Consider the following 12,700-nt stretch of genomic DNA (forward strand, 5'->3'; position numbering starts at 1 on the left):
GAGAAGAAACAGTTAAGTGCTTTTAAAAAAAGCTGGCGTTTCGTCTACGTTTATGAGTGTGAACTGTCTTTTTCTTGAAGTAAAATCTGTTAGAAAAAGTCACTCAAGGGCTGTTGCGTCTATAAGAAAAATTGTTATTTTGGAAAGGAGTACTGTTTAATAGCTGGTCTTGGCTTACAACTTTATTTTAAATGTACAATAAGTTCATTATAAAATCTATCAATATACTCAGGTACTTATGTACACTTGAAAAAGCACCATCAGCACTGTGACAAGATTCTATCTAAATTGACTACCAAATGTCAAACAAATATCCAAACCAATTACCAGCTACCTCATCTCTATTATACTGGTTTCCACATTTACAACATTTCTTCCTTGTTTTCCTGGATAATTTTGCTAATATTCATGAAAATTTCCATACTTTTGTGTCGAGCGGTGTGACTTTCCACATCCGTGTTGTCTGAAAACTTCTGAATGAAGTCGATACTGAACAATGGAGCATTTGCTACTGTAAGAAAGGATCGCTGTTTTTGATGGAGTTTCATGCAAACAACATCAAGAGCCTCTGTTTACATCATGAATAGTAGTTTAGTGGCGAGTGTTTTGCGAGAATCATCTTACCGCGCATAGGAGCCGCTACACGGTATTTTCCATTACCATGAACAGAAAAATTCGAATGCCGGGTTTGGAATCTATGAAGTCCTGTTCATAAAACAAATGCCTTGCATATATGAAATGAATACTAAAATTTAAAAAAATGATATATAAAAATATAATATCAATAAATAAATAGAATATTTATATATTATCTTCAATATTTAAAAAGAAAAATATCCACTCTCGGTTTCGAACCAGGGACTTTCGGATCCGAAGGCCTATGACTTTACCGATTGAGCTTTAGTTGTTACGTGTATTGTATGTGAGTGTACATTATGCTTTAACCTCACTACATAGTATTATTTATGTCGATTTTCAGTCGCTTTCTTGATAAATTTTTTTTTTTCTTGTGCAATCTTGTGGAATAAATGTTATATGGCCATTTTCCAGGATATTGAAGTCCGAAACCACAATGCAATGGTATTTCCGAACAGTTGTAGCAGTTGCATGCGGTCGCATGTGTATCGTAAAAATCAAGGCTGCCTGGCTTTTCTTGCTCCTTTGCCATATAAGGCAAAGCCTGAACATGAAATGTTGCAGGTCTTGCCATATAAGGCAATGGTTGAACAACAAACATGGAAGGTCTTCATGCTGTGCGACACAGTGTTGAACCAAACCAAGCACCATGCATCCATGCATCCATGCATCCATATGCATGCATCGAAACAAGGAGCGAAGCAAGCACTGAAGGTAAAACCCATCACATCAAAAAAAATCACATGATACATTCGAGTCCGAAGTTTGCCCCATATTTTGTCGATCCGGATACCACCTGACTATTCATGGCGTCAAGGTGAAAAGTCCACCAGCTAGTTCCGTTCCCGATTGCCTTTGCTCGGTTGTTAGCTGTGTCGCAGCAGAAACATGGAGGGTTTAGAAGACGAGCTGACGTGTCCCGTGTGTCTGGAGTTGTACACCTGTCCGCTCCTGCTGCCCTGTCATCACAACCTGTGCCGCAGGTGTGTTGAGAAGATCCTGAAAACTCCCTCCAATGAGCCGGAGGGGGCACAAGCCGTCTGCTCCTCGGAACCAACCCCTTCTTCCCCCGAAGAAAAAACGGGAAGTTTCCCATGTCCAACTTGTATGGAACATGTTTGTCTTTCCGACCGTAGTATTGATGGACTGAGGAAAAATCTGCTGCTTCAGGACATCATTGACAGGTAGGGTTGACATAGAAAGCTTATACTGAATCTTTCCTGTACATACGAATTCGAAGAAGTACATGTACACGTATACTTGTACGACAGACATTGGCACTACAGGCAACTGGCATACCAACAGAGTCAATGCTATTCCTATCGAGTCATATTTTGATGATCAATGCAATGAGACATTTTCCATAGCATGCCCAGCCAATGCCCTGACTAGTAGCCGAGAAAAGTGTGAAATGTGCGTTTCGAATAGTCAAGGATTAATCCACATCTCCGGAAGTGACCGAACTTTGAACTGATATTAAGTTTGAGCCCAATTCCCAACAACTTGTAACTTTAGTGACCCTAGCGCCCAGAGATGTCTATTCTTCCTCAAACTTCATACAAATATAACGTTACATGTCAAAAGCCCTTTTAAACCGAATAACCTGCTATTGTACTGTATTGTTATCGTTCAGTCTCATGACAAAGTTGAGAACTCGTGACAGATCTGGAACGGTCGATATTTGCTCACTAAAATCATATATCACGCCACCAGGTTCAAACATGCGCAGTCGCAGTTGAAGAAGGAGGCAGTGCCATGCCTGGTCTGTGACGCAACGCCACCTAGAGATGCTGTGAAGAGTTGCACCAAATGCAAGCTGTCTTACTGCAGGGACTGTCTGTTACTGCTGCACCCATCCCGCGGTGTGCTAGCCAACCATAAACTCGTAGCACCGGTGGAGTCTTTTGATACCCCTCAAAAGGTGAGCAGAATTCTAGAAGCATGTAGCTGTTATTTCTGGCCTGTATACGCAGTCTTTAAAAAGATACAAAAAATCCCTGTACATAAATACAACAATATTGGAAGTCTAATTATGAACGTTATTGTTACTCTCACGTTGTTGGTAGGCCTCGCCATTTTTGCAGGTACAGCTTGAAGGTGAATTGAGTGTTCTTCTGGCTCTTGTTATTTCCAGACTGTGATGTGTCAGGACCACAAGAATAAGCCTGTCGAACTGTACTGCAAGGAAGACAAGACACCAGTCTGTTCTCTCTGCAAGCTGGTCGGCAAACACAAAGAACATGATGTCGCTGCCTTGGAGGAGGTGTTTGGAGTAACAAAGGAGAATCTTCAGAAAGAAGTCAAAGAGTTTGGGCGAAAGATCGAAGAAGAGACAAGAAAGATCAAAGAACTTGAAAGCAGGAAGGCAGCAATGGAGAGTCACGGAGCTCAAGTGAAATCACAAATCAAGACAGATTGTGACGCACTGATAAACACTATCCGCAAACAGGAACTCGCTATGGTGGAAATAGTAGAGGAGATTGTGAGAGATGATACTACCAAGATACAAACCTTCCTCGACAGCTCTCATGAAAAAGTGAAGAGTGCAAATTCATGTCTGGCGTATGCCAAGGAGGCTGAAAAAGAAACCGATCCAGCTTGCTTCCTACAAACGGAGCAGCTTGTCACCGGTCGTGTGGAGCAAAGTAAAAGCATGCTTGTTCATGATGAACAGTACAAACATATTCCCACCGACCGAGTCTCCGTTGACCTGAGTCCGGTGAAGAGTCTATTGGAAGGCCTTACTTTGCCGCATGCCCCGGTCATTTCTCCAGAAAAGTGCAAAGCTACAGCACATGAGGCGACAGTGTCGTGGGACAGTGATGACGGCAAGGCCGGGTTATAAGTTCGATGTTCTGTGCTCCTCTCCCGGTGAAAACCCAGTAAGGATGCGCAACGTACAACACAACTCATGTGAGGTGAAAGGCCTGAAGGAGAGCACAAGTTATGGTGTGACAGTTATTTCTAAAACTGATAGTGGTGCAACGAAAAGTGACAGCTTTCCTGTGAAAACAACCTCGGAGTCAGTGACCGAGTCAGTGATGGAATATTCGGGGTGGCAAGATCTCATGGATCTAGAGGACTTGCATCGACGTGAACGCAAAAAGAAAAAGAAAAGTCAGGTCGAGAGAGACAGTCTACTACGCCTTATAAAGGGCTCCCAGTAGATCCACGATTTTTGGCTTGTTTTCTACAGAAACTTTCTTGAGTTTTGTACAATTAGGTCGTATGATAACCGGAAATAGCCTGAATTCAGTCTCGCGCGATCGAAAAAGATAACTGCTCCCTTGTACCTGCCATTTATTCGGGAGTAGATCGGATCGTGCTTTCATGGCTGGATTCCTGGCTATACCAGTGGGAAAAGGGATCAAAAGTATCAAAATTAATTAGTATTGCCTTTAATTTGAGAAACAAAAGTAACTACTCTCATGGCGTCAACATGCGCATTTAGTTTAACTATACTCTGATTTAGTGTTAATAATTGTTATCAAATGATTCTATGTTGTGTAAAATATTAGTACGGAGCAAAAATCCCTATCTCACAGAGCAGAGGTACTCTTGTGGTATACTGTTGATTTCGATAACGCAAATGTACCTTCACCGTGCCTCCGATTGACTAACTCCAAACTTGCAAAGGCATTGTATTTTTTAAATTTGAAAAATAACGCAAGTGGCAAAATGCATTCGCCGTGCCTCGTCAGTGCCTCCACAGTGCCTCTATCATTCCACCACCATGCCGCGAACTTGTTCTGTTGTTAATCTGGACTTGAAACACAGCAGTGCCTCACGTCAGTGTGAGTGCAAGAGAAAATCGGCTAAAATAGGACGAAGGTGCCTCAGTGAACAAGCTCCAATGTACTTCAATAGTATCTCAAGAGTACCTTCGCTCAGTGAGATAGAGGATGAAAAGTGACTTTTCTGCTGATACACCATCCTTATTTTGTAATGATCAATGAAAATGAAAAATATGTTGATATTTGAATAGTTACAAGATTTCTGTGTAAAGAATTTTACTGATGATCAATGCAAGTCATTTTTGAGAAAATGTTCAATATGAAATGTTAGATCTAATTCAACTTATATCCAGGTATAAGAAATAAGTAAACTTTTCTGGAACTGTTTGAATAACTGCTATCATATAAGATAGAATAGGATAATAATTATGTTTTTAAGTTGTTAATGGGAGATTGTACAATAGATTCTCACATAGTTCAGGTATTTACACATGTACATGTGTTTGCTATACTTTTAGATAAAAGTTAGATTGTTATTATGATCACTATGATATACTTTTATCAGAGATGTCCGAGATGAGTTTTAAATCATATATATATAATGTTACATGTAAAATACCTTATTGTGGGTGTACTTGCAGTTCTAGCTTAGCCATTTGTGTTGCCTATACTAAGTAAGGTTAAGTGGTAAGATTCCAGCCGATAGCAATGAAAATAAAATAAAATCACCTTTGCCTGGCGTTTTGTTGTGACGAATGAACCGTTAGTACTTCTTAATCAGAGTTAGAAAATTTGGTCAAAGCTTAAGTAAACAAACTGTTCTTGGAGAATACACAAACGTGTAGTTCTAAACTGATTTTCTAGATGCAGTAGGCCCTACAATTCAAAGACACTGCACTCTCATTACATATAGATATGTAGGACAGAGACAGAGAGAGAGAAAGAAAGAGAAAAAGAAAACAGGTTTCTCAAGTTTCATTCAGGTCTCTTCGGTACACTTGCTGTCCAAAAAACACCTTGACAAAGACGTCATTGGCTTGTTTCGGCCCGGCTCATTCACTGGAATGTTACCAGTGTCGCAGCAAAAACATGGAGGGTTTAGAAGACGAGCTGACGTGTCCCGTGTGTCTGGAGTTGTACACCTGTCCGCTCCTGCTGCCCTGTCATCACAACCTGTGCCGCAGGTGTGCGGAGGCGTTCCTCGAGACTCACCCCGATGAACCAGCGGGGGCACAGGCCGCCTGCTCCTCGGAACTAATCCCTTCCCTCGAAAACCTGGGAAGTTTCGCATGTCCAACATGTAGGGAAGAGGTTCGCTTGGGTGACCGTGGTGTACACGGGTTGGGAAGAAATCAAATGCTGCAGAACATCGTTGACAGGTAGGTTAACGGTGATTAAGTCTAAAGTTTTGCCAATCACACACGGTAAGGGAAATACAGAAAACAGATATAGCCACATTGCATTGAAACGTTGAATTTCTGGTAATAGCCATACTTCGCTGAAAAGTTTGACGTGTATATTCTGTCCCGGTGCATGTATATGCGACAATGTTCAACATTTCCTCACCAACATCATACATCACTACCAGGTTTAAACAACTCCATGCGCAGTCACAGTTGAAAAGTAGTACAGTGGCATGTCTGGTCTGTGATGCAACGCCACCTAAAGATGCAGTGAAGAGTTGCACCACCTGTAAGCTGTCCTACTGCGGAGATTGTCTGCAACTGCTGCACCCATCCCGCGGCGGGCTAGCCAATCACCAACTTGTATCACCTGTAGAGTCTTTTGATAACCAACAGAAGGTTAGAGCATACCGAAATTATTACTTAAGTTGTGTAATTTTAACTCTGTGCAATAACACTTGTCCTGCTCGGATTTTTTTTTACTAATTTAACCTCCCTGAGCTGCTTGCTTCATCAGATCAGTAAAACTTGACTTCTTCTGTGCTGCTACTTCAGATTTATTTCCCCATTCGATGCGCTTTGCTGTGGTATGCTACGTTCAGTTGAGAAATACTCCATATTCCACAACCTATAAAAATACGGGACCCACAAACAAGCACATCATGTGTGTCCAAACTACTAGTATGTGCATATGGTCCCAACAGGACAAGAATTACTCGGTTATATCGAATTAAAATTTCAACTCTGGTCAATTGTTTCTGTAGACTGTGATGTGTCCGGATCACAAGAACAAGCCGGTAGAGCTTTACTGCAAGCTGGATAAGGCCCCAGTCTGCTGCCTCTGCAAGCTGGTCGGCAAGCACAAGGAACATGACGTCGCTGCCTTGGAGGAGGTGTATGGTGACAAAAAGGATGATCTACAGAAAGTCGTCGAAGAATTGAAGGGGAAAATCGAAGAAGAGACAACAAAGATCAAAGAACTTGAAAGTAGGAAGGCAGCAATGGAGAGTCACGGAGCTCAAGTGAAATCACAAATCAAGACAGATTGTGACGCACTGATAAACACTATCCGAGAACGCGAGGTCGTTATGGTGGCGAAAGTAGATGCGGTATTAAAAGATGACACTACCAAGATACAATCTTTCATTGACAGCTCTCATGAGAAAGTGAAGAGTGCAAATTCATGTCTGGCGTATGCCAAGGAGGCTGAAAAAGAAACCGATCCAGCTTGCTTCCTACAAGCCGAGCAGCTTATCACAGGCCGCGTGGAGCAAAGTACCAGCATGTTTGTCCATGATGAACAGTACAAACACATTCCCACTGACAGAGTCACCGTAGACCTTAGTCCGGTGAAGAGTCTATTGGAAGGCCTTGCTTTGCCGCATGCCCCGGTCATTTCTCTAGAAAAGTGCAAAGCTACAGCGCATGAGGCGACAGTGTCGTGGGACAGTGATGACGGCAAGGGTTATAAGTTCGATGTTCTGTGCTCCTCTCCCGGTGATTTCCCAGTCAGGATGCACAACGTACAAGGCAACTCATGCGAGGTGGAAGGTCTGGAGGAGAGCACAAGTTATGGTGTGACAGTTATTTCTAAAACTAACAGTGGTACAGCGAAAAGTGACATGTTTCCTATGAAAACAACTATGGAGCCAATGGGGATCGTGCAAGAACTTCCACATCTTTCGGAGCCAGAGGAGATCATACAAGAACTTCCACAACATCCGGAGCCAGTGGATATCATGCAAGAACTTCCACAACTTCCGGAGCCAGTGGATATCATGCAAGAACTTCCACAACATCCGGAGCCAGAGGAGATCATACAAGAACTTCCACAACTTCCGGAGCCAGTGGATATCATGCAAGAACTTCCACAACATCCGGAGCCAGTGGATATCATGCAAGAACTTCCACAACATCCGGAGCCAGTGGAGATCATGCAAGAACTTCCACAACATCCGGAGCCAGTGGATATCATGCAAGAACTTCCACAACTTCCGGAGCCAGTGGATATCATGCAAGAACTTCCACAACATCCGGAGCCAGTGGAGATCATGCAAGAACTTCCACGTTCTAACTATTTCACAGAGCGCTCAAATAGTGACGTGCCAGGGAGACGTGCGTCGAAACCGGCGGGACATTCAACTCATGATCAACCGGCAATGCAACACATCCCCTTGTTTGGAAACCCCGGCCCCAGTCGTATGGCTTTGAAGCCAGTGCAGATCTCAGAAGAACCATGCACAAGAAACGTGCGTCGAAACCGACGGGACCTTCAACTCAACCGGCAATGCAACCCATCCCATTTTTTGGGAAACTCCAGTCCTATGCCTTTGGAGCCAGTGCAGATCTCAGAAGAACTTCCACCTCCTAACTATTGCACGCCTTCAAAGAAAGCCATGCACAAGAAACGTGCGTCGAAACCGACGGGACCTTCAACTCAACCGGCAATGCAACCCAACCCTTTTTGGGATTAACAGTCCTACAAGTACGTATACATCACAGCACCACATTCTATGTAAGTCCAAAAGAAGGTCATCTCGACCAATTAAATGGCAACGAGGAAAAAGCCCATTATGACATGCTCGACATTTAATAGCGGCATGAGATGTTGGTCAACTTTCAGCCTACAAGTTCTGATGGCTCATTATGGAATTTGATTTTAAGTTTTTTCGACATATTGTATTTCATCCTATGTGGACATAGGTGTCTTTAGATTGGGGTAGACAAAATATGATATAGATGACATGATTCATCATATTTACGTCCTTGTTTGCAATCATATTTTCCTTTCCGACCATTATACATTGTATGAGGGAAAGGGGTTTGTCCGCCCATACAAGTAAAAAGATGAATAGTCCAAATGGCAAGATCAACAAATTGGGAGGGAAATATTTGGTGCACTTGCTTTCAAATATTGTCTGAGTCCTATCAAAATGCAAAATGTCTGAGCCTTTTACGTGTATAGTGACTTTGAGATCACCATTATCTATCAAAAGCAATATTAATGTTTTGAACATATCTTTCTCTCCAGCCCACAAAGGCCATACCGACAACTGAAGAGAAGAGCTGTTCCAAATGCAACAAGGTGTTCCCAGACTTGGACACACTACAGATCACTACAGATCACTACAGACTCATGTCATGGAGTGTCTGTCGACGTTCCGATGGAGAGGCTACCACACCTTAGCTTCTAGTAGATCAGTGGTTTGGGCATGTTTTCTACAGCTTTTGATACTTTCTTTTGTGCTCTAAGTTTAGGTAGTATGATGACCAGTGATCCAGCCGTGAGAGCGATAACTGACTCTCCTCTACCCCCGCCCTGCCATCACACCGAGGGTAGATAGGAGCGTGCACACGTGTATAGAATCCAGCTTTCACGGCTGGATTCCAAACTATACCAGTGTGAAAAGCTAAAAACGAGATAAAATCACATATCAGTATGAAGGTTGTATCAAAATTGCCATTCATTCCAGAATTTAAAACGAAATGACTTATCTATACTTTAATGTAGTACTATCGAATGATTCTATGCTGTGTAAAATTTTGATATTGAGTTTATTTGCAAAATCAGGCCCGAAGGCTAATTGCACGTACAGTCTCAAAATAATTCAGTACATAATTATAGTGGCATGGAGCTTTAGTAAGCTTTCAGTAGAGACTTTTCTGTTGATATATCATCCTTATTTTGTGCATTAAGGAGAACTTACAAGTATGGAATAAGTTTGTGTATGGTTTATAATACTTTTTATTGATCATTTTCGTTCAAGCCCTTCACAATCTTAAAGCAGTATTGTTGTGATGGACTTTAACATTTCCCTACTGATACTTTTTTGTTGGCAGACATCTGCTTGGAGACTATTATTAGATGTACAGAAATATAGAGATATAAATATATGAATGATCGAAATACAAAAAAATATGTTTACACATTGATATCTAGATAGTTATACCATTTCTGTGTGAATAATTCATGGACAGTATTTTGCTGTCGTCAACTGTGAGACGTTTTACTTTGTAAGCATGGTCAACAGTGGTCCCCAAACGATTTATAAGTTGAATATGGAAGCTAAAGGTGAATACAAAGGTGGAGTAAAAGATTGACAACATTGTCGATATGCATGCATCATTTTATAGTTCAACCCTAAAAATTGTCACTCTGTGCAAAATTGTCGCTGAATGACACATCATGTTGTAACTTCACAAATGACACGAAGGTGTATTGTAATTTCATTTGGAGTAGTGTGCATGTATACGTCATTTATTTTGGATTAACAGCAATATCTGACGTTCCGCAACTGACACAAGTCATCATCTAAAATATTTAAAATAAAATGGTCGACCTGTAAGAGATAAGTAAACAGTTTGATCCAACTTTTTAAAAAATGCTACCATATAAGGTAGAATATGATAATATGAACTTAATGTGTTCATTAACGATTGCACAATGGATTGTCACATACAAATGTAGTTTACAACTATTAATACATATGTGCTTCACAGAGCTTGTCATATTAATTTTGAAAAAAAGTTATATTCTAATCACGCCTGTAGCCCACATCATTGTTCATGCCAATTTAAAGTGAACGTACCATAGTCTCCTTGTAACACTTGCATATTCACAAAACCCTTCAGAATGTGTTATGGATAAATAGCGCCTAAAAATATTGTCATAGGAAACTGAACATTCTAACAGAAAACTCCATTATGTAGTATTCTTTTATGATATTGTGTCCTTTCCACTGGCACACATAAGCGGGGAGGACAGGTGCCCTTGTAGTCACGTAATGTGACGTCACGTTGCTAGGGAACAGGTCATCAGAGGGGCGGTACACACACCTGCGCGGGTCACCACCAGGTTTCGTTTGCAGGTAGATATAACATTACCTGTGAAAGGTGTACCTCAATGGATGACTGGTCACGTTTTTGATAAACATCGTTTGGGACACTTGAAGATTTCAGTCTTTTGGAGGCTTTCTCTGCTTTGACTTGGACAGCATTGCTAAACAGGTAGATCGTAGTGGACCGTGACAGGTGACTTGAAACGTTGTGTGGGAGGGGGGCGAAATGTTTGTTATGTTTACCGTGTACTTGTACCACCCCGAAACGTTATTGTAGTGCAGTCTGAAGTTGTCAAGAGTCGGTTATGGCCTATGCTTGAGGCCTTTTTTCCACTATGTACAGTGTAGCATAATGTGCCACATGTAAATATTTTGTATCGTCGGTCGGAGGTCTGTGTTTAAGGTCAATGTCTCGCTGTAAGTGGCTGATTGGACCCTCTCTCAACCAACAGGACTACTGGAAGCTTGATTTAGCTGATAAATATAACATAATACAATACTCTTAATGACCGTTTCATGAGCCCCTGTAGAGTTATCAGAAAAAAATGGAAGATGATATTATGGGTAATAACAAAGGAACACAAAATCATCAACTAATAATAATAATCAACATTCATTGACCCATCTCGCTACAGGACTGCCGCGGTGCTACATGGGATGCTCCGTTGACAAAATAGCTGCCACAGATAAAGATCACGTGACCCCCAAGGTGAGCAACGCAAAGATGGAGGACTTACAGCGAAAGGTCGAGGAACTAGAGGTCAAGACGAAGGAGGAGAAGGGCAAAATACAGAAATCATCCCTGAGCGCTCCATCGATAGATAAAGAAAAGTGCAGGACAAGTTTCGATATGGCGTACATAGAATGGCAGTCACCAGGCGACATCGGAGTCTTTGAACTTCACTGTTCTTGTGCCGATGAGTCCTCAGATGACCCCCCAATCATTATTCAGAACATACGGGGGAACTCTTCTGTCGTTCGAGGCCTCAGTTCTGACACAATGTACAAGTCTCAAGTCTGCGCAACTGACGGTAACAGAGTGTGTCCCAGTGCAACCGTTACCATGGAAACCATACCTTTCTTCTTCCGCTTCGACCCAGAAACGGCGGGAAAACGGCTGCACCTGTCGGAGAGAAACACGAGGGCGGTGAAGGGGGATGAGATCCCTTCTCTCCCCGAGGTCCCGGGGAGGTTCAAAACATCCACGGTGTTTGGGACCGCGGCTGTGTCAGGGGGGAGGCACTACTGGGAGGTGGGGACGGAAAACGCCAGGTACTATTTGTTAGGGGTGGCGTATGGAGACGTGTCACGGGAGGTCAACATCGGTGAGTCGCCCGGAGGATGGGGCATCGAGCGGACATCGGGCGACACCTACAAGGCGCACGACCAAGGCAACTCTCATGACATAACTTTCTCTCCCCACCCAGACAAGATAGGCGTGCTTCTTGACTACAAAGCCGGGTTTGTGACCTTCCAAGACGCTGAGAGCAAGAAGGTCATCCACACCTTCAAGGTCAAGTTCGAGCGGCCAGTTTACCCAGCGTTCTCTTTGTGGATCGGGTTGGGAGGGATATCGTCAGTTCTGAAACTACACACTGGGGTTTCCATACCTCAGTAGCAAGGAAACTTTCAACAGCAAACGAACATGAACAAAGCTTTGGCAGTTGTCCACAGAAGGAAACATTACACTTGAAAACTTTAAAGGTTTATGTAACGTTTAACGAAGATTGTGTTGTGAGAGCTTGCTTAATTCCTGTTGAAAGTCAATACTCATCTGTAGATCGACTATATCAAATGCCACGGAGCTTGCCTTTTCGTTCTAAAATAGTTTTAGGAATAAAAAATATATCAAATGGTGTATAAAAGACTTGTCTACTTTTTTTGCTCGCTTCAGAAAGACAGTTCTTTTGATAAAAAATGACTACAAAACGTTTTCCCCAAAAGTACACTGATGGTCACGAAAGTGTCGAGCCACGATCAACTGGTACCAAAAAGGGAACTCTCCCTTAACACTATTCGGGCTATACATTATCAACAGAAAGAATTAGTACGTTTTGCCAAGATGGGTGTGTCTCTCCCAGCGGGCTAG

General features: G+C 42.3%; 1 protein-coding gene across 1 annotated transcript; it reads left to right on the plus strand.

Annotated features, from left to right (window-relative positions):
• Nucleotides 1–1,494: 1,494 nt before the first annotated feature.
• On the plus strand, nucleotides 1,495–12,452 carry LOC118422179 (E3 ubiquitin-protein ligase Midline-1-like). Its single transcript, XM_035829696.1, has 5 exons — nucleotides 1,495–1,619; nucleotides 5,555–5,749; nucleotides 5,959–6,172; nucleotides 6,538–7,888; nucleotides 11,247–12,452. The coding sequence occupies exons 1-5, from the start codon at nucleotides 1,525–1,527 to the stop codon at nucleotides 12,227–12,229; spliced, it is 2,838 nt and encodes a 945-aa protein (XP_035685589.1). The 5' UTR covers nucleotides 1,495–1,524; the 3' UTR covers nucleotides 12,230–12,452.
• Nucleotides 12,453–12,700: the final 248 nt, after the last annotated feature.

This window comes from Branchiostoma floridae, chromosome 9 (assembly GCF_000003815.2).
Source record: "Branchiostoma floridae strain S238N-H82 chromosome 9, Bfl_VNyyK, whole genome shotgun sequence".
Classification (NCBI taxonomy): Eukaryota; Metazoa; Chordata; class Leptocardii; order Amphioxiformes; family Branchiostomatidae; genus Branchiostoma; species Branchiostoma floridae.